The 19,463-nt window shown below is 41.9% G+C and overlaps 1 protein-coding gene across 3 annotated transcripts in view; it reads left to right on the top strand.

Annotated features, from left to right (window-relative positions):
* RPAP1 (RNA polymerase II associated protein 1) overlaps positions 1-19,463 on the top strand; it is a 2,926,740-nt gene that overhangs the window by 2,184,130 nt on the left and 723,147 nt on the right. For all 3 annotated transcript variants that reach the window (XM_044073828.1, XM_044073829.1, XM_044073830.1), the window contains one exon: positions 3,338-3,447. In XM_044073828.1, coding sequence (XP_043929763.1) covers positions 3,338-3,447 — 110 coding nt within the window. The remainder of the gene's footprint in view (positions 1-3,337; positions 3,448-19,463) is intronic.

Raw genomic sequence — 19,463 nt, forward strand, 5'->3', positions numbered from 1 at the left:
TAGTAGGAGTAAATGTGTCTGTTAGGAAGGAGAGAGTAAAAGCTGACCATCATGATTTCAGTGGAGGAGGGTTTACAGACTATAAGGTGGTTGCTTTCAAACTAAGACACTGAAGCACTTGTCTTCAAACTAGTCACTGTGCAGGCTAAAATGTATGCAGATGACTGAGTGCCTCTAACACTTACTCAAAGCACAAGGCCAGAGAAGGTACAGAGTCTGCCCTAATTAAATGGTTGGATTGAATTGACTTAGATTGCCTATTTGGATAAGCCTGCTGTGTGTATAGTTAATTTTCCAGTGAACTTAAAGCACAAGGTCAGAGGTGGTACACAGTTTGTGCTAATTAAATGGTGGTTGGATTGAATGGACTCAGACTGCCTATTTGGATAAGCCTGCTGCTGTCTGTATAGTTAAGTTTCTAGTGAACCCTGTAACTCCTTTGCACCCTGCTAGATATATAGAGAGAGAAGGAAGGAAGGAATAGTCCAGCAGTACATGTAGAAGGTTTCTTTATTTTGTTATAGTCCAGCAGTACATATGGTAGGTATCTGTATTCTATTCTAGTCCAGCTCTACATCTGATAGGTATCCATATTCTGTTATACTCCCGCAGTGCATGCAGTAGTATTTGCATTCTATTATAGTCCGGCAGTACTTGCAGTAGGTATCTGTATTCAATTATAGTCCAGCAGTACATGCAGAAGGTATCTGTATTCTGTTGTAGTCCAGCAGTACATGCAGTAGATATCTGTATTCAGTTATAGTCCAGCAGTACATGCAGAAGGTATCTGTATTCTACTGTGGTCCATCAGTACATGCAGAAGGTATCTATATTTTGTTATAGTCCAGCAGTACATGCGGTAGGTATCTGTATTCTGTTATAGTCAAGCAGCACGAGGAAGGTATCTGTATTCTGTCATAGTTCAGCAGTACATGGGCAGGCATCTGTATTTTATTATAGTCCAGCAGGACATGCAGAGGGTATTTGCATGATATTGTAGTCCAGCAGTACATGAGGTATCTGTCTGTATTCTATTACAGTCCAGCAGTACACTTAGTAAGTAACTGTATTCTATTATAGTCCAGCAGTACATGAAGCAGGTATCTGTATTCTGGTATAGTCCACCAGTACATGCGGTAGGTATCTATATCCTGTTACAGTCCAGCAGTACACATGGTCGGTAACTATATTCTAGTATAGTGCAGCAGTACATGTGGTAGGTATCTGTATTCTGTTACAGTCAAGCTGTACATGCGGTAGGTATCTGTGTTCTGTTACAGTCCAGCAGTACACATGGTTGGTAACTGTATTCTATTATAGTGCAGCAGTACATATGGTAGGTATCTGCATTCTGTTATAATCCAGCAGTACAGGCAGAAGGTATTTGTATTCTGTTATAGTCGAGCAGTACATGTGCTAGGTGTCCGTATTCTGTTACAGTCCAGCAGTACATGCAGAAGGTTTCTGTATTCTGTTATATTCCAGCAGTACATGAGGTAGGCATCTATATTCTGTTAAAGTTCAGTAGTACATGTGGTAGTTATCTGTATTCTGTTCTATTCCAGCAGTACATGTAATAGGTGTCTGTATTCTGTTGTAGTTCAGCAGTACATGGGGAAGGTATCTGCATTCTTTTATAGTCCAGCAGGACATGCGGTAGGTATCTGTATTCTATTATAGTTCAGCAGTACATGCGGTAGGTATCTGTATTCTGTTATAGTTCAGCAGTACATGTGGTAGGTGTCTGCATTCTGTTATAGTCCAGCAATACATGCGGTATTTATCTGTATTCTGTTGTAGTCCGACAGTATATGCAGTAGGTAGCTGTATTCTGTTATAGTCCAGCAGTATATGCAGTAGATATCTGTATTCCATTATAGTCCACCAGTACTTGGAGTAGTTATCTGCATTCTGTTATAGTCCATCAGTACATGCAGTAGGTGTCTGAATTCTGCTATAGTCCAGCAGTACAAGCAGAAGGTATTTGTATTCTGTTATATTCCAGCAGTGCATGTGCTAGGTGTCTGTATTCTGTTATACTCCAGTAGTACATGTGCTAGGTGTCTGTATTCTGTTATACTCCAACAGTACATTTGGTAGGTATCTGCATTCTGTTGTAGTCCAGCAGTACAGGCAGAATTTATTTGTATTCTCTTAGTCGAGCAGTACACACAGTAGGTGTCTGTATTCTGTTATAGTGCAGCAGTACATGTAGTAGGTGTCTGCATTCTGTTGTAGTCCAGCAGTACTTATGGTATGTGTTTGTATTCTGTTCTATTCCAGCAGTATATGTGGTGATTATCTGTATTCTGTTGTAGTCCAGAAGTACATGTGGTAGGTACCTGTATTCTTGTTATAATCTAGCATTACACATGGAAGGTATCTGTATTCTGTTATAGACCAGCAGTATATGTAGTAGGTATCTGTATTCAGATATGCTCAGCTTCTGGAGCATTTCTCCCCAGGCCTCCGCTGAAAACAGGATCTGTGGAACCTAGTCAGACTTTCCCGGTCAACAAATAATAAATAAATAAATAAAATATAGTTCAGCCGTACATACGGTAGGTATCTGCATTCGGTTAGAGTCCAGAAGTACATGTAGTAAGTATCTGTATTCTGATATAGTCCAGCAGTACATGTGGTAGTATCTGTATTCTGTTATAATCTGGCAGTATATGCGATAGGTATTTGTATTCTTTGACTCCTCCGACAGGATAAATTCCAGCCTTTAGTAGAAACAGAGTAACAGTATGATTCTCTATATTTCCTCATAGGGAAGGTTGTTGACTGATGGCCGGTAACAGAAACAGTCATTTGAAAACCAGTAGAGGTCTTAAATGCTGCAATTTGATTTGCAGGAACTGTTATATGAAACTGTTAAATTTAGTTTTAAGAGGTGGAGTTTTATTTTTTGTGTACTAACCATATTTGTGGATGCTTGACTTGTGAATGTAGGAGGGAATCATGGATACAGTGTGCTGTCTGATCTTTTATTTCTGTGAATTTCTAGGTTACCACAAGGTAATCCAGTTTCCTCTCAAAGGCATATGCCATACATGAACTGGTAATCATTCCTCTTGCTGTTAGTGTGTGTGTGTGTGTGTGTGTGTGTGTGTGTGTGTGTGTGTGTGTGTGTGTGTGCACATCATGTGCTAGTGATTGCCTTTATGTCCCTCATTAGACTGACATCCTTTCCAGGATTAACTTTGCACCTTAGTCCCATTGAGCATTGAGATGGAACCAAGTGGATAATTAAATAGAGAATGAATGGATGAATAGTTTTATATGTATTCCAATTCAGATTGTTGATGATAACGTGAGTTTTCTTTGTTTCCAGCCTTCGTATAACCCAGTGGAGTGTTTGCAAGACCTGGAGCAGCTGGACTCTGAAGTACTGCAGCCCCTTCTACGTGACTCTGCATTTAGCTCAATGTGGGAACATTTAAGGTACTAACATGTTTCCAGCTTTGTTATGCGGGTTGGTTGTACTGACAAAAATCTTTCATTTCTCAAAAATGACATAAGGCAGCTGTAAAATTGTGTTTGCACCACTGTTTAAATTTAAGCAAAAAACAATCAGTTTCTTTATGTTTTGACTTGTTGCCTTTTGCTCTGATATACATATTTAAATTTACTTTTCAGGATGCATTGTGCTTATCTGTAAAGATGAAAATATTAGATGTTTGTGGAATGCAAGTTAACACTTAATGAAAGGTGCCCTTTATGAAGTCCCTTTCTTCTTTCAAAAACGTAGGTGATTTATGCGGGACTTGTGCTGAAAATTCTTTTCCCTTTTCCATTTTGCTCCTTCCTGCCCACCACATAGGCAAAAACTGAGAAGTAGCCATTGAGTTTAGGTATACATTTGTATCACTATAACTTAAATTTTCATTAAGAGTATGAAATATTAAATAACAGTCTAGTTGTCTCTTTCTATCTTCTTAGCTTGCAGTGCATTTGTTTTACTGTAACTATCATACTTTGTGATGTCACACTGTTTTTGCTGAGAATTTATTGGACTAGATGAAAAACAGTACTGCTACCACTTGGGTGTTAGTCTTTGTATTATAACTTTGAAGGGGCAGGTCTGACACAGTAACGTCATCATAAGGTTATACTCTAATTTTAAGATACTCTGTGTACACCAGAGGTGTGTTTGTAGTGTATATATTTATTCATATCACGAGAGAATTCTCATACTGGGTCATAGTATGAAAGAACGTTTTAGCACCAATCTTGTTTCCATCCAAAATGTTTTATCAGCAATATGTTTAAGGGACCACCTAAAGATTTCCCATTGTTTTCTGATGTATGAAATATGCCATCTTCAGTGTGGCAGCTCCTTAAATAACATCTTTTTCATTTAAATTATTTTTAATGTGATTGTCATCTTCTACACTTTACTGGTAAGTAGTCAGGCTTTCATCGAGAGAGGCCATTGAGAAGCTTGAAGTCTTTGTACTCTAAATGTGAATTTCCTGTTCCCCGTATGTTTTTTCCAATATCTTGTAAGTTCATCTAGTCCTCTGAGTCTCTTGGTTGGGCGAGAGTGGGTCTGAAACAGAAAAAGATTATACTAGCTTTTATGTGCAGATTTGGAAGGAAATTTGTTACAAATTTATCTAATTTCTTTGCATCTTTTACAAAATGTAAGGAGCACATTCCCAGGGTTTCCAGGCACTGGGTTGTACTGTAAGAGAATTGTGATTTAGAAATGGAGCAGGAATGCTTTAAATTTACCTTTCAGCACAGACATCTTTCCGTTTCCTTTCCCTTCATTTCCTGAGTAAGGTCTTAGTATGTCTAGTCCATTCAGATCCAATATCCCAGCTCAGAAGAGAGCATTTCCTTTCTACCATTTGTTCCTTCTACATTTCTATCAAAGTAAAATTTAAATTTGCCAACGTGTTGACATTTCCAGAAAACTTGTTCTCATTTTCTTTCTCTTTCCCATTACATTTCTAGCATTTGCTTCTATCTGAAGGAAAAATCCTCTAAAGTCTGCTTGGGGTGTAAAAATACTGATGCATTAACATTTCTGTGTAAAAGTCCTACACCTTCTGGACTTGGTTCCTTACCTGGGAATCATACAGCTTTTTCTTCACCTTTGAAAATTGCCTGTCTCCTCCTGTGACTAATTCTTAACGTGACTGTGATTTTTGTACAGCATACTAATTATGCCTTTTTAACATTATCTTTTGTTCTAGACAGGGTTATAAACTATACCAGGGCTGGTCTTTCACTTAACACTTCCATATGTATTCATACATGATTACTAGGCTAACAATCCCAGAAGGCTTTTTTAAGCTTAACAATGCTTCCCAAATATATCTGACAAGTTTGATACCCTAGCGTTATTTTTAGGAGTATATATAGACTGGGGCATGGGTGGTCAGGCATTACAGGCTGCCTCTGTCTCCTGGAGACATAGATACTAGACCAGGGATACGTTTCCTACTTCCCATCCTCTGATCCAGGTTGCTCTTGAATTGGGTTAGGGAAGAACCCTCTTCACATGGGTGGGAAGCCTGTTCCAGAGAAGGGTAGTCTCTCAGATATATACTTATCCTTCCAATATGTCGTATTTATGTTGCAGATGAGGTTTAGGTCCATTGATCAATCCAATTGTTTTCCGGATGTTTGTCAGGTACATAAGAGTGGGATCAGAGGATGCTTTGTAGGCTAGGATAGTGCTTTGAGGTGGTCCACATAGGACGTGTTGTTAATGCCACAAGCACTGTAAAGAAGGTTTGACTAAGTCAGTTAATACAAAAGTTGACTTTATTGAACAACAAAAATAATGAAATAAACGCTACTGCAGACACATGGTGGTCAAAGGCCAGGATACTGTCTACATGCTTTCCCAAATCCCTGACCACTGGGTATGCTGTTGTGGGTGTATTATCAGTGTGGTATTTCCCAAGAGTAGCTGACTTCCCAAAATATATCGTTATGAATTTCTTGACACTGAGTTTTAGACCATAGCTGAGTCACTATTTATTAGTCTGTATCAGGCCTTCTTGGAGGGTGTTTGTGAGGGATTCTGTGATTGCACCTAGATACCAATTTTCTGTAGACTTGGTCAGTCAGTGGCCTTGAGGTAGTCAACTAATGACTGGCCTGTTTGTGGAGATAGACTCCCCCATCCTAACTCCTTGGGTCCTATCTGTAAGCCGGCTGGCTACTGAGTGGGTGGCATAAGACTTTATATCTAAGTTTGTGAGTTTGTTTAGAATGCCTGAATGGGGTATATTCTCAAGTACTTTGACCAGATCAGGATAGGCAGCATACAGGGTTTCACCCCCGTCTTTTTCTTTGGTGACCTTCGTAAGTAAGTCCACCAGGCTGTGTAGGCATGACCTGCCCTTGACAAAATTAAAGTTGGTTGGATAGATAATGTTTCATGCTATTAAAAAGATATGCTGGGATTTTATTGGAGCCTATTAATGCAGTGTATCTGGCCTTGGAGAGTGCATTTAGAGCCTATTCCCTAGTGATAATTAGGGGGGAGTCATGGTTGAAGGTGTTTCCTGTGGGGTGTCTGGGGAGAGGGAGGTAAAATTGGAGATACATTTTTTGGCTAATAGATTTTACTATATCTTCTAACTCAGTGTAAGTGCCTCCATTTACAATTAGTTTGGCACATTGTTGTAGAATGTCTTTGAAGTTGCAGTTGAATGCATTGTGATTGTCCTTGGCCTGTGTAGCTATTTTAATATCAAATTTGGCTTTGGTAGACTTGACTAGAGTGCTTGAGCTACTTGTTTAGATTGATGAGGAAGTTTTTACCTTGTTGGGCATTACACTTTCTAATTTCTGTCCTGATTTTCTTCCTGTTGTTATACATGATATGGATGTTAGGTTTCCACCAGGGAGGCCTGTTTTTTTGAGTTTTTTTCCTGTGCTTATTCTGTGTAGGCACTCCTGCTGTTGTGTAGCTGTTAACATGATTGTAAAGGGTTTTGATGAAAAATTCTGCATAGGCAGTGGTGGTCTCAGGGTGGGTGGGGAAGGGGGGCTTAAAATTTTGCCACAGTGTCACTTATTAGTAGGAAGCTTGCTTTACAATAATTCCTAAAATTTCCAGGTTTAGCTAGGGTCACAGGTTTTATTTTGAAGGAGACAAATTTATGGTCTGACCCGACCATTGAGGACATTACAATTGAGTGGGGGGAGGAGCATTCACCCATGTTTGTGTGAACAAGGTCAAGGATATTAGCACCCGTAGTGAGCATACGGTCTAGTTGAACCAGAATGTTTGTGTTTACAGCGTTCATGGATCTTTGGGCCTTTATGTGTGGGGTTGTGTATGATTCCCATTTTACAGTGGGGTAGTTAAATTAGCCTCTGAATATGGTGTTTGGCAGAATGGGGAGTGTTTCCAGTACATTTAAGTATGTGTTATGAGTTTCCTGGGACATAGAGGGGGACCTATAGCTTGCAAGGGTATAAAATGGGAATTTGTCTGTGGCAGTTTGGTCGTGGAGAAGCTCAAATGTGTCACTGTTTGACCAGATTTGAAGTATATTAGTTTTTTGATGTAAATTGAGACATCTTCATATTTTGTCCCTTCCTATGGAAGGCATTATAGCCCTGTACTGCGGGGAGTGTTCTTTGTAGCTTTAGGCCATGTCTCAGTAATTGCTCAGACATTTATAACCTCCAGGATGATGAGAGCTTGCAGGGAGTTCAGATGTTCTTCGTGTTTCACTGTTGCAGTCATTACTGGGTTATCTGCTTGCAGTAGCCCGCAGTCGGCCTGATTAACAAAGTCTTGGGTCCTGCGACAGTTGCTGTCCCTTCTTCCACGACGTTAGGTCATCAGGGGTATAAAACATGCAGCTGACGCCATTATATCAGTCTTTCTTGCCGTGCAGTGCCCGAAGCAGAAGCAGTTCGCAAGTGCCGGTCGGCCGACTCCTGACATTTTCGTTTTCGAGTTTCAGAATCAAAGTCTTCAACTAAAGCTAAGTACCCCATTGGGGAAACTTTTTCTTGCTCCTTACCGATGTCAGTAAAAGTTAATAATTGCATTACTTGTGGAAAGCAAATACCTCAAAAAGATTTTCATTCATACTGTATTGCTTGCCTAGGCCCTGACCACGACGTACCTTGCTGTCGATTTTGTGCTTTATTTAATCAGCGCACTATGTGTCGTCGGTATATCTTTGCCTCTAAATATTTTGGTTCTTGGTTCAGTTATCCAAAAATGTCGTCGATAAGCCATCCAACTACCAGTATTCCAAAAATGCGCAAGGATAAAGACAGAGACAGGCCATCTACGTCCAAAACTGCTGATGACGCTTCTCCTAAGCCAGTCACCAGTTCTCTGGTACTCAGTGAGGTGTTTTTGCAGCCCCTGATACCCGCTACTTCTGATTCACAGGCCTCTACTGAAACCCATTCTGAGTCCGGTATGCCGCGAGATGTTTCAGCTGTGGAACCTGTGGATGTCTCTACCTTGGATGGGTCCGGAGCCGCTGTGCAGGCACCGGCTTCTGAGGGTGTATTCTGGCCTACAGACTTGCATATCAAACCAATGCCTCCTTCTTCAAGGCCTAAACCTCGAACTTTGACTAGAAAACCGACGCCCAGGCCACATGTTCAGGCCTCTATGTCTAAAAAACAAATGATAAGGATGGCTGAAGATCTTATAACTTTAATCAGGGGAAGCCAACCTCCCCTTTCCAAGAGACCTAGGACTGAGTTTGTTTGTGATTCTTCTGACCAGGATTCTGATTTTTCTGATTTTTCTGATTCTTCTGATTCTTTGGATTTACAGTTATCTACTTTTGAGGATTTTGATGCAGAGGAGTCTATTCCCTCTTCTTCTCCTTCAGAGGATTTTTCTTTTGGTGAAACCTTGCATACTCTTAGAGAGCATTTCCACTGGGAAAGCCAGGATTTTTCTGATTCAAAACAGAGGCTTAAGGATTTCTTACTGCTACCTCAGCATAGGCCTTCAGCTATACCTCCAGTGCTAGACATTGTGGATGATGCCTTCTCGGAATCTAGTTTGGCCCTGATTCCTTACCTCATGTACCCAGAAAACCTGACAGATACTACAGGGTTCTTGACTCTCACAAGTTCCTTTTTAAAAATCCTATTGCGGATCCAGAGATGATTTTACAGTGACCCCAAGGGCATTAAGGCTTCTACTGCCAAGAACCCTACCCCTTCTGATAGAGACTCCAGGGCATCGGATAGATGGGGTAAGAAAATTTACACTTCTGCAACCTAGGCCATTAGGGCCTTAAACTGTCAGTTTCATATGTTGAAGTATCAACAGCATGTTATTGGATTACTTAAACAGAAAATGATGTTGATTCCTGACTGTGCTGAAAATAATGAATTACAAGATTTAATGCATTCTGCTGAACAGGTTGGAAATCATACTTTGCAATGTGGTTTTGATTCTTTAGAGGCCTCTTGCAGGGCTGCTGTCACTGGGTCTGTACTCAGAAGGCATGCTTGGCTTAAGGAGCAATCTTTGCTTGACCATGTTAAAGCTAAACTGTTGGATGCTCCCTTAAATCAGGACCGCCTGTTTGGCAACAAAGTTGGGGAAGTTCTTAAAAAGATGGAAGATAAAGCTAAATATTTGCAAACTGTTAAAGATTTCTTACAAGTTCAGCCTCCAAGATTTAGCAGGCATTGGCCCTCTAAGAATTGGTCCTCTCCGGCCCCTTCAAGGTCTTCTCAAGCCAAACCCAGATACAGCAGTAACCCCAGGTTTCAGTTCCAGGGTACACCCAAGATTAAGCAGTGGGGGGCTTCCGCTTCCAAATCTGGGAGTAGTAAGACTCCCCCTATGGAAAACTGTCTCAATGACTTGATTTTACAGCTTCCAAGCACTTCTCAACTGAATGCTCTTTTAGGGGGAAAGATTGGTCTGCATGCCAACAATTGGGGACTCATTAACCAGGGCAAATGGGTTTTAAATATAGTGTCCCAAGGATACAGATTTCATTTCCATACATTACCAAAGCCAAAAAGTTGGTCAGATATATCCCCATATCAGTGGGCAGAGGCTCAAAAGCAAATACTTTCTCTTTTAAACATAAAAGCTATTCAAACTGTACCAGAAGAGGAAAAAGGACAAGGTTTCTATTCAAGACTTTTCCTGGTACCCAGAAAAGACAATCCCTGGCATCCTATTCTGGACCTGTCTACTCTAAACACCTTTTTGCTGATTCCAAAATTCAAGATGCTGACTCTTCACCAGTTGCTTCCTGTGCTAGGAAAAGATGCCTGGATGGTATCACTCGATTTAAAGAAGGCATACCTGCACATCCCAATCAGGGAATCTTGCAGAAGATACGTATGCTTCAAAGCAGGCTACAATCACTACCAGTTCTCTGCACTGTCCTTTGGATTATCTACTGCTCCCAGGGTATTCTCAAAGTGCCTAGCCCCAGTAATTGCATTTTGCAGCCAAAGAAATATTAAAATATACCCATACCTGGATGATTGTTTAATTCAGGCAGAAAGCCAGGACATACTTTTGAATCATCTGGCCTTCGTTCAAAGGGTGTTGACTTGTCTGGGGTACACCATAAACATAAAGAAATCACACCTGGTACCCTGTCAACAAATTATATTCCTGGGAACAAGCTTGAATACAACTTCCCAGATGGCTTACCTCACGCCAGAGAAACAAATTTATTTGACAACCTACTTCAAACAAGTGGCCACAAAAACCCTATTATCTGCAAGGCAAATACTACAAGCCTTGGGGGTTCATGGCCTCCTGCATTCTTCTTATTCCATATGCAAGACTGCATATGAGGAAACTACAATGGTATCTAAAAAGCCTATGTGTCAACATTCTAAGGAACTAGAAGCAATGATTCCTATCATACCTTGCCTACGCCTAGAGTTTCTATGGTGGGCAGAGGCCTGCCACCAAAACAAGGGACTACCATTCACAACACCCCCTGCCATCCAAACCCTAACAACGGATGTGTCAGATTATGCATGGGGGGCTCATTTAGCAGGGAAGTGCATTCAGGGCAAATGGAACCCAAGTCAAATGCACCTGCATATCAATCAAGAAGAAATGTTAGCTGTACAGAATGCTCCGACAGCCTTCAAGGACCAAATTCTTCCAGGACAATTAATGATAAAGACGGACAACATCACTGTTATGTGGTACATAAACAAGCAGGGGGTACACATTCTTACCCCCTCTGCAGACTAGCCATGGCATTGTGGAACACAGCCCTGAGCTATCAAGTGCCTCTACAAGCTCAATTCCTGCTAGGAAAAGTAAATACACTGACAGACAGTTTATGCCTTTCCTCCTCTGCCTCTGCTCTCCAAAGTACTACTAAAGATCAAACAAGACAAACCAAGGACGATTTTGGTTGCACCAGACTGGCCACACCAACACTGGTACCTCCTCTTGTGCAGTGTGTCACTGTTGGCCCCATGGCACCTGCCTCAGACGCCTACTCTATTGTCTCAGCAGGAGAACCAGATTCTGCACCCTCAGCTTCAAACACTGAACCTAGCAGCTTGGCTAATTACATAATTTCTCCTTTACCATCCCTCAGTAAACCAGTGATGGAGATCATTTTAGAGGCAAGGAGGCCTAGTACTAGAAAGTCTTATGCTGGAAAATGGAAAAGATTCTGTGCCTGGAACCAATCTCAAGGGATAAGCACAGCAGTGCCCAATTTACCTCAGATTTTACAATACCTAACTGAGATGCTTCACAAGGGCCTGTCCTTCTCCTCCATAAAAATTCATGCCTCAGCCATTTCAGCTCATTATAACACAGAACCACCCATCTTCTGTCATCCACTATTTAAGCAGTTCCTCAGAGGGGCCAAAAATCTACGACCACCCAGGAAAGCTCCAACTCCAGCCTGGGACCTCAACTTTGTATTGGAATAGCTCACCCTTCCTCCTTTTGAGCCAGCTGCCACTGCAGACTTAAAATTCCTTTCTTGGAAAACAGCTTTCCTTTTAGCGATCACATCAGCAAGAAGGGTATCTGAATTACAGGCCCTCATGGCATTGGAGCTTTTCATCATCTTTCATGCGGACAGGGTGTCCCTCAGGACCAATCCCTCCTTCATGCCCAAAGTGGTATCCAGTGTGGCCCTTAATCAGTCCATACATTTGCCAACCTTTTTTCCTAATCCACAGAACAAAGGGGAACAGATTCTGCACTCCTTAGACGTGCACAGACAACTTGATACTCCTTGGACAGAACTAAACCTCAAAGGAAATCTGATCAACTGTTGGTGGCATTTGCTGCAGGGGCAGAGGGGAACACTATTTCAAAGCAAACCATTTCCAAATGGATAGGCCATTGCATTAATTTCTGCTACAAACACCAAAGATAAACCTATCCCACAGAGGATAAGACCCCACTCAACCAGGGCTGTAGCTACCTCTACAGCCTTTCTCAGAGGCATCCCTACCAGGGACATTCTAGAAGCTGCTACCTGGAGTTCTGTACATACTTTCACCAAGCATTACCATCTTCCAATTTTCTCTAAATCCAGAGTTGGCTTTTCCACTGCAGTTTTGCAGGGCCTTTTAGCTGGTCCTAATGCTATCTAAATTCCTCCTCCCATCCTTAGCTTTGGGAATCTACCCAAAAGTGATGACTGCAACAGTGAGAAACAAAAAACATAGTACAGTTGTGTACACTTACCATAAATGTAGATGTAGAGTGTATTCACTGTTACAGTCCTGGTTACCCTCCCTCCAGCCCCCTTTCTTCTTTTGGATATACCTCTACTCTCCTTTACTATGCTCAAAAGCTTATTGGTGTATTTGCTTTTTTGTTGGAGGTATAACCTTGTATATTTATAGATTTAATTGCTTCCCATTTTGGGGGCACCTGACATCTGGGGCAATAAAAACTGATGTAATAGCGTCGGCTGCATGTTTTATACTCCTGACAACCTGACGTCATGGAAGAAGGGACAGCAACTGACGCAGGACCCAAGACTGTGTTAATCAGGCCAACTGAGGGCTACTGCAAGCAGATAACCCAAAAGTGATGTCTGCAACAGTGAATACATTCAAACATCTACATTTATGGTAATTGTACACAACTGTACTTTTCTTGTTTATTCTTCTGGCACTGAGCACTAACACTTTTAGATTTTCTTGCATTGGTTTTGCTATGTCAGACGGTTTTTTAGGTTGGTAATGCCTAAAAAAGGCACTATAGATATGGACAAGATTTTAAGCTGTATTCAGAAGACTAGAAGGGACCCATTCAGACCATCTCTGGCAAAGCAGCCATGTCAGTGATATCCTCCCAGTCAGACAGATGTTGTACCCACCTCTAATGACACCAAAAATTAAGCCAGTTATTAAAGTTAGTTATTTTCTGTTCATATTGTGGCATCATCCTTGGAGAAGATAAAATGCTGCTCAGTGCTAGGCTCATACTGTCCTGGGACACATAGTCAGAGAACTATATCATGTTTCTTTGCATATAGTTCAGGGAGGTATGTCTCAAGTTATATATACCCACATGGGTATGACTGAGTCATATTGGTACTTGTGGTTCAACAAACTGAGTTTGTGTGTGATCTGGCAAATCCTGACCATTGATAAGAAACTGACTCTTCCTTACTCAGCCTGGTGAGTGGGACATTTCTGCGTCTCACAGTGGAGTCTCCTATGACCAAAATATTGGGCTGTGAAGGGTGGTTTACCATGTGGACTTAGAAGGTGAGACACCCTGAGATGTGGCTGTATGTGTTGTGGTGGGTCCTGTTTTCATAGAGAGCTTTTGTTGTTTAGAAGGATGCTTATTGTAAATGAAGCATCTGAGAGGACTTTGAGGTTTAGGAAAAATATTACGTATGTGGGCTCTGTGTACCTGGCACATACTATCTGCTCTGGGTGTGTTTCTGACCACCTGTTTGGTATTATAAGTGCTTCTATGTGAGAGCCTTGCTTCTACTGACATTGTGTAACTATATATGGCATATACTTGTATCACTTTGTTTAAGAATGAGGTGGGTGTAAAAACATGGGGCGGTGCTTCTTAATTTGCAGACTAGTCGATCTTTTCATAGTTAAGTACTGAGGACATTTCAGAGGTATTTATATTGGGAAAATGTTAGTTCTGTGTGCTTGCTTGAGTACAGGGCACTGCTAACCACCTTTATGTGATACCAAGCCTCGCATAAATGTGATGTCTGTATACAGGCTCAGAAAATTAGTAAATAAGAAAAATGACCGTATAGCAATTTACAGTAAGCATACTCTAAGGTTTCCTAAGTGATTTTCAGCACAGAATGAGACCAGGATACTCTCACTGTCATTAGTATGCAGAACTAACCCTTCTAACTTAGTCACTAAAACAGGCTGAAAGTGTAGTAAATATTCAACTTAAACACTAATCCAAGCTGAAAGTGAAGGACATAATTAACTCGCACAGTAACTCAAGCAGCAAACACTTAAATGTAAATGAGCCTTAATTGCAAAACTTTAAAGTACACTTCATATCAGGAAACTCTTACACCCTTAACTCTTATTTATTTATTTATTCATTTATTTATAGGTAGGTTCTAGGCTATCTGCTGAAGGGCATTTATAAGCCTAGCCAGAGTGTGTTGGCTTTCACCAACCCCTTTGATTAGTTCCCTGTGCCTCTGACCAGCAGAGCCATTAGTTCCCTGCTCCTCTGTCCAGCAGAGCCACTGCAGTGATCCCCTGGGTAAATTTTCTGTTTCCCATCAACCCGTCAAGGTTTCTCTTGAAGAGTGCTAGTGAGGGGCTCTGCCTGATGTATATTGGAATCTTGTTCCAAAGCATAGGGAGTCTCTGGATCAGGAATCTATCCCTCCAGCACATCCTATTTATTGTTGTGGTAAGGTTTATATCCCTAGAGCGTGTGGTTCTCAGGGATTTGTTTTTTTTTTTTTTTTAGGTGGAGCATATCCATCAGTTCTAGGTTGGACATGGCCTTGTATGTCAAACAGAGATCACCTCTGAGTAAGTGGTATGCAACCGAGTACAGCTGAAGTTTCTTTCGTCGGGCTGCATAGATCATCTGTTTGAGACCAGTAATCCTCTTGGTGAGGTACTTTTGTGGTATTTCCAGCTGTTGCAGGTGTCTTGTAAGGTACATCCCAAATGGGGCATTGTATTCTATAATGGTTCTAATAAGCGATGAGTAGAGAAGCACAATAACCTCCTTTGTTCTAGATGAAAACCCTTATGAGATTAGGTGGGCCACGTAGAAGGATTTTCTAACCACCTTGGCAATGTGATTATCAAAGGAGAGATTGCTATCTACTTGGGTCTCCAGATCCCTTATTACTTTTTCTGTATTTAGGGGACTACCACCTATGTGGTAGTTTGCGGGTACTTTGTTTTTTCCAAAGGGGATGACTATGCACTTTTTGGCACTCAGCTTGAGGCCATGATTTTGACACCAGGTATCCGTCTCAGTGAGACCCTTCTGGAGGGTGTCTGTATCAGCCGGAGAGTCAATTATGGCTCTTAGTTTGCAGTTGTCTGCGAACTTGGTCAGCCAAAGTTCTCCTGTGCTTGCCTGTACCTCTGAGAAGTATATACCGAACAGGAGGGGTCCTAGGACTGAGCCCTGGGGGACACCACTTGTAACCGATTTAGAGTCGGACCTAGAGTATGCAACTCTCACCGTGTGGGTTCTGTCCATGAGCCAATTTGCAACCCATCTCGTGACGTAGGGGTTAATGTTCAGGTTGGTGAGTTTGTCTATAATGCCAGAATGGGGAATGGTGTTGAAAGCCTTTGCGAAGTGTAGGTAGGCTGTGTGGACATCCTTACCCTCATCTAATGCCTTGGTAACTGTCTCAAAGAAGTCCACCAGGTTTAGGAGGCATGATCTGCCCTTAACAAAGCCAAACTGGGTGGGGTCCAACGTTTGGAGGTTCCCAATGTCTCTGTTAATGAGTTCCATGATGATGAGCTCCATAGTCTTGCAGACCAGGCTAGTCAGGCCTATAAAGCGATAGTTCCTGGGGTCCATTGTGGCGCCTCCTTTGTGGAGTGGGATAAGTGTTGCTGTGTGCCACTCTGTGGGTACGTAGCCTGTAGAGAGTCTGAGTTTGAACAGAGTGTTAAGGTGAGGTGTTAGTTCACTTTGGAGCTCTTGTAAGACACACAGCCTGGGACACCGTCCGGTCCCACTGAGGCTGTGTTTTTGGCTTTGGATAGGGCTGTTTTAACCTGTGTGTCGGTGATTGCCGGGGCCTTACATTCTTCTGGTATGGTTATGGGCCCTTTAGGGGGTGTGAGGGGTGTGAAGTTTGCACTGAACCTGTCTGCCAAAATGTTAATATCAATCGGTTCATTGTATTTTGTGCCATTCTGCACCAAGTCAGAGCAGATCTGAGAGTTTCCACTTAGGTTCTTGACATAGCTAAAGAAAGCTTTGTGGTTATCTTTGGAGTCCTTGGCAATTTTTCTTTCAAAGCTAGCCTTGGATGATTTAATGAGGGATCGTAGTTTCTTGCTGATACTGAACAGGGATGTCTTTCCTTCTAGGGATTTTGCTCTTATCTGTACTAGTTTCCTCCTCCTATTGTAGAGCCTGTTTATGGCAGGGGTCCACAAGACGGGTTTCCTTTTCCTTGGAGGAGTGAGTCTTGGTTTTACTTGGGATAGCACAATCCATGCATTCCTGCAGATGATCATAGAGTGCCTTTGTATAGGTTTCAGCAGCTTGGACAGCATTGTCCAGTGGCATGGGGGCTGTGAACCTTTCCACCATGGTCTTAAGCAACGTAAAGTTTGTTGTTGAAAAGTTTTTCACGGTGGTTTCCTTGATTGAGGTTGGGGACGGAATGTGAATATCCATAGTGATTAGTCTATGGTCTGATCTAATCAGCGAGGGTTTGACGTCAGGTGTGGAACACCGGTTGCCCATGTTGGTGATGACCAGGTCCAATATGTTGTTCCCTCTAGTGAGGTTGTTGACCAGTTGATCCAGGGCGTTCAAGTTTATAACTTCTAGGAAGCTTTGGACAATGGAGTTGGTACCTCGATAGTTTTTCCAGTTAATGTTTGGGTAGTTGAAATCACCCAGTATTAGGGTGTCTGGTAGGACCTTCATATTTGCCAGTTTCTCCAGAAATGCGGAATGGGGGTCCTGGGTCATGGTGGGTGATCTGTAGCAAGTTACAATTTGAATTGCAGTTTTGCCTGTTGTTAGTTGCAATTGGATGATCTCTGGTGCATCTTGCTGTGCCACTTACCTGGAGGTGTGAGTATCCTTGATGAATATGGATACACCCCCACCTTTTGTGTTTCGGTCCGGGTTCTGTGGCCAAAAGGTATGGTATGAGTTATAGCCTGGTAGTGCGGGGGTGCTCTCTGGAGCCTTAAACCAGGTTTCTGTGACTGCACAGATATCGATGTTCTCCATACTGAAGAGTGCCTCGAGTGCGTGCATTTTGAGGTTTAGACTTCTGGCATTGAGTAGCATTACCCTCAGTTTTTGGTTACTTGTGCTATTTACAGTGGTGGGTTTGTCTTTTGAGCCTTGCCTAAAAAAGACACTATGAGGGCAGCAAGAGGCTTTGCCAGTATTCGAAAGCCTAAGGGTGACAGGTGCAAGCCATCTCTTGCGAAGCAACGTGTCTTGTCGAGCATGTCATCCCAGACAGACAGATACTGGATCCCCTTTGAATGACACCAAAAACTTAGCCAGTTGTTGAAGTTGATAATTTTTTATTTATACTGTGGCATCATTCTTGGTGAGGGCAGGATGCTACTCAGGGTCAGGGTCATACCTGCCTGGGCTACATGATCGGAGCTTCCATGTCTCTTTTCATGTAGTCCAGGGAGGTACATCTCAGGTTATTCACACCAACATGCACAGTGACAGAGTTGTATTTGTACTTGCTCTGAAGTGACCTGAGTGCTTGTGTTATGTGGCGGATTCTGGCGCCCGACAGGCAGCTAACTGTAACCTTCTCCTTGTCCAGCCTAGTTAGTGGGACATCAGTGTGCCTGACTATAGAGTCGCCTATCACTAGTGTGTTGGGTCTGTTATTTTGCCTTAAGGGCTGTGATTGCGTGGCACACTGATTATGTGAAGTGTGTGTTTCATGGTTGGTGATGTGTTGTGGAGGTTGCTTGGATGCCTGCTTTGGAGGTCTCTGTTGCTTTTACAGATTTTTATTTAGAGCCTCCGAGTATGTTTTCCTGTATTTGCCTGTGTTGGTTTGTTAGGTCTATGTGAGACTGGTGGTGTGTTGCAAGTATTACCCTTCTCCTCTTGACAGTCAGTTACAGTCTGAGGTTGAGAGAGCTTTGCCTCCAGTCTGGCTGTATAATTGCATCTCTCGCATATATTAGTGTTTGGTGGTAGGAGGAGACTGTTGTCTGTGTACATGAGGCAGTTGTAACTTTGCCTCAAAATGCCCAGATTCACCAGTTGGACTGGAGAGTGCACCAGAAACTGTCCTTTGGACATCCCTGAATAGGTAAAGTGAGCTGTTTTTCTGATTGACTGGTTGGGATGAATAGAGAACCTTATCCTTCTAGACAGTATAAGGGGGGGCCAGTGCTAGGGGTATTTAGTGCTTGTTATGAGTTTTAAGCAAATGCTGGGCTGTAAAATTAATGGTTTGAGTGCTAAAGTTGATGGTTTGTCTAGTTCCAAGGGAAAAACTGAAGAGTAGACTTCGTGGAGTCAGGAATAGTTTAACCCTAGCTAACCAGTGCTGCCTGGCTCGCAAAACTGCGCAAATGCGGTTTTTATATCAGATTAAAGAGATAGACATTAGCCCAAAATGGCCAATAAAACTACAGTTTCTGGGCAGAAACCACTCCTCCAAGGGCAGGTAGGGTGTTCAGAGCTCCCCACTCTCACTGGTGAACAAAGAAACTTCCTTTTTGCCCAAGTAAGGTATGGCCAAACACAAAAGCTTAAACACAGTACAGGTATCAGCAGGTTTCTGAAACTAGACTTTTCTAGCTTAGTAAGGTGGGAAAAATAATAAGATTTTTTTTTTTTGGTTGTTTTTTTTTTTTTTTTTTTTTTTCAAGAAAACAGTAGAAACAAATGCAAAAACACTTTTATAATGCAGTAATGGCTGTCACTCTTGAGTGGGAAGCCAGTAACAGTTAAAAGTACAATTTACAACAAAAAAAGAATTTTAAAGTGCAGAAACAAATAAATGCAATTTCAGTGTAAAATGAGCGTTCTGAGAAGCAATAAATGCCAGAAAACGAGCGTTTAGGCGGAAATAGCAAGAAAAACCAAAAAAAGGTACTTATATACTCCAAAGTCTCTCCTTTTGTCTTTCTGGCGTTGTAGGTCTCTGCAGGACACCTGGGCAAGATCCGCTGAGCTTATACAAACACAATAACCGCACAAATGCATTTTTTATATCAGAAAGATTAGAGAGATAGAACTTAGCCCAAAATGGCCAATAAAACTGCAGTTTCTGGGCAGAAACCACTCATCCAAGTTCAGGTAGGCTGTTCAG

Source organism: Protopterus annectens, chromosome 6.part0, assembly GCF_019279795.1.
Source record: "Protopterus annectens isolate FY-2018-M chromosome 6.part0, PAN1.0, whole genome shotgun sequence".
Taxonomy (NCBI): domain Eukaryota; kingdom Metazoa; phylum Chordata; order Ceratodontiformes; family Protopteridae; genus Protopterus; species Protopterus annectens.